Below are 2,202 nucleotides of genomic sequence, written 5' to 3'. Positions count from 1 at the left end.
CAGGCAGTTCTGGGATTGTGTGTGATTCTGTGCTGGGATGCCTCTGTGCCCATGCTCCTCCTGGCCATCAACCCTTGCTGAGCTCAGGTCATCCCTCTCTCCTCAGGTGCCATCCACCTCGAGTTTCACTCCAGTGGGAATCACTATGTCTGGAGGAAAGTCACCTCCACCGTTCACAACATCATCGTGGGCAAGCTCTGGATTGACCAGGTCGGTGGCTGCGGGTTCAAGGTGATGGGTCCTGCCTGGCTCCAGGGAAGGGTAGGGTGGGGTGGCTGGAAGGGCATTGCCCTCCTGGGGTCTTGGGGTCTATGCCAGCGCTGCCTGGTGTTCTCACCGTACCCCTACCATGACAGGAAGGTGTCTGTCCCTGGCAGGGATGGGAGGAGGCCTCTTAGTGCTCCTCATGGCTCTTGCCAAGGGCAGCAGCTCCATGGGGCAGGGTGGTCACGCGTGGGATGGGTTTTACCCGGCTGTGGGCGAGCCGTGGGGCTGGTGGGGGCGGCTGCAGCTGGTGTGGATTTGTATCTGCACGAACTATGACTAACAGCTGATTTGTCTCCTTGCAAAGTCTCTCACTCGCTGTGGTTCTGTGTCTTTCTAGTCTGGTGAGATAGAGATTGTTAACCATAAGTCAAAAGATAAATGCCAGCTGAAATTTACCCCCTACAGCTACTTCTCCAGAGACGTCCCCCGAAAGGTGCGTATCCAGCTGTCTCCTTGCTCCTTCTGGCAGCCTTGAGCAGGGTGAGACCTGGCTCTTATCTCTAAGCTGGGCTCATGGGGTCCCAGGGATGAGTCCCAGCATGGGACCAAGGAGCTGTGCTGGCACCTCTGATGTGGGTCACCAGGGAGCACTAGGGGGGACACCAGCCATGTCCAAGCAGAGCCCATGTTTCAGTTCTCCATATGTTGGAGCTGCAGCACTGAGACCTGGAAAGGTTTTGATGGGCTGGAGATCCACCTGCATGGTCAGGATGAGCCACGTTCCACCTGGGACCAGGTCCAACTGCTCTAGTTGGGACACCTGGAGGGTGTTCTGCCCCCCCTTCCACCTCTCCCTGTCCTCTGGGCATTTCCAAACACCTCCAGAGCCATCTCCTTCTGCCAGGTGACAGGGGTGGTGAGTGACGCTGATGGTAAAGCCCACTACGTCATGTCTGGCACGTGGGATGAGAAGATGGAGTGCTCCAAGATAGTGCAGAGCAGCCACGGCAGCACCAGCACGGAGGGCAAACAGAAAACCGTCTACCAGACACTGTCTCCAAAGGTCCTGTGGAGGAAGTACCCCCTCCCGTGAGTCCCCTCCTCGGCGCGGGGTGCTGTGCTCGGGGGTGTGACATCCGGGTGGGGATTAATGGTGTCACCCTGAGGGGGCTTGTGTGCCCAGACCTGAGGAGATGGGAAGGGGACCAGGACTTGGGTGGCTGTGGGAGGGGAGAGCAGGTGCCTCTGCAAGGGAAGGGTGGCTTTGGGGGACACTTGAAGGTAGATTTTGGGCAGCTGGGGGTGCTGGTTAGGTTTTTCAATCTGCTGACCACGGTAGGGAGATGTGTTGGCAGCTTTGCCTTGCTGATGAGTCCTTGGTCATCCTGTCCCACTAAATGCTTTAGCCCTCTGGAGACCAGACCTCTCTCAACACTTGAGGGGCTGCTCTCAAACCAGTCTCCAACCTTTGGTAGCACCAACTACCAGTCTCCAACCTTTGGTAGCACCAACAGCCAGTCCCTGCTTTGGAGATGCTCTGCTGGAGTGGTCTCCTATGGAAAGTGTCCTCCGCTTGGTGCAACTGAGTTGGGCAGTTGGGCATCCAACAGCTCTTGGGTGAAGGTCTTTCATGTCTCAGCTTGGAGCCCTTGGAGTTTGTAGGTTTGGCTTTAGCTTCCCTGTGCAGAGCCAACAGAGGAGGGGTCTCTGTTCTGAGTCACCCATTGAGGCATCATTGGCATCTCCACTTAGAAGGTTCCTAAAGAACCTCTGCACGTCAGGTTTGGGGTAGCAGGAGCAGCATCAGTGGAGCTGGGGTGAGACACAAGGACACGAAGGGCTGGGGAGCTCTGCTCAAGGTTGGCACCACCTCCACCATCCTGATCAGGGCTCTCCGGCCGCAGGGAGAACGCTGAGAACATGTATTTCTTCTCTGACCTGGCCCTCACCCTGAACGAGCCCGAGGAGCGAGTGGCTCCCACCGACAGCCGGCTG

The 2,202-nt window shown here is 57.4% G+C and overlaps 1 protein-coding gene across 1 annotated transcript; it reads left to right on the top strand.

The window, feature by feature from the left end:
- Window positions 1-87: 87 nt before the first annotated feature.
- Window positions 88-2,199, top strand: LOC104525917 (oxysterol-binding protein 2; the record flags this gene model as incomplete). Its single annotated transcript, XM_010169198.1, has 4 exons — window positions 88-210; window positions 605-700; window positions 1,112-1,296; window positions 2,112-2,199. Coding segments are annotated over 4 exons (492 nt in total), but the record flags the coding sequence as incomplete, so codon positions are not given.
- Window positions 2,200-2,202: the final 3 nt, after the last annotated feature.

Source organism: Antrostomus carolinensis, unplaced genomic scaffold (assembly GCF_000700745.2).
Source record: "Antrostomus carolinensis isolate BGI_N321 unplaced genomic scaffold, ASM70074v2 scaffold46365, whole genome shotgun sequence".
Lineage (NCBI taxonomy): Eukaryota > Metazoa > Chordata > Aves > Caprimulgiformes > Caprimulgidae > Antrostomus > Antrostomus carolinensis.
This window is presented reverse-complemented; position numbering and strand designations above follow the sequence as displayed.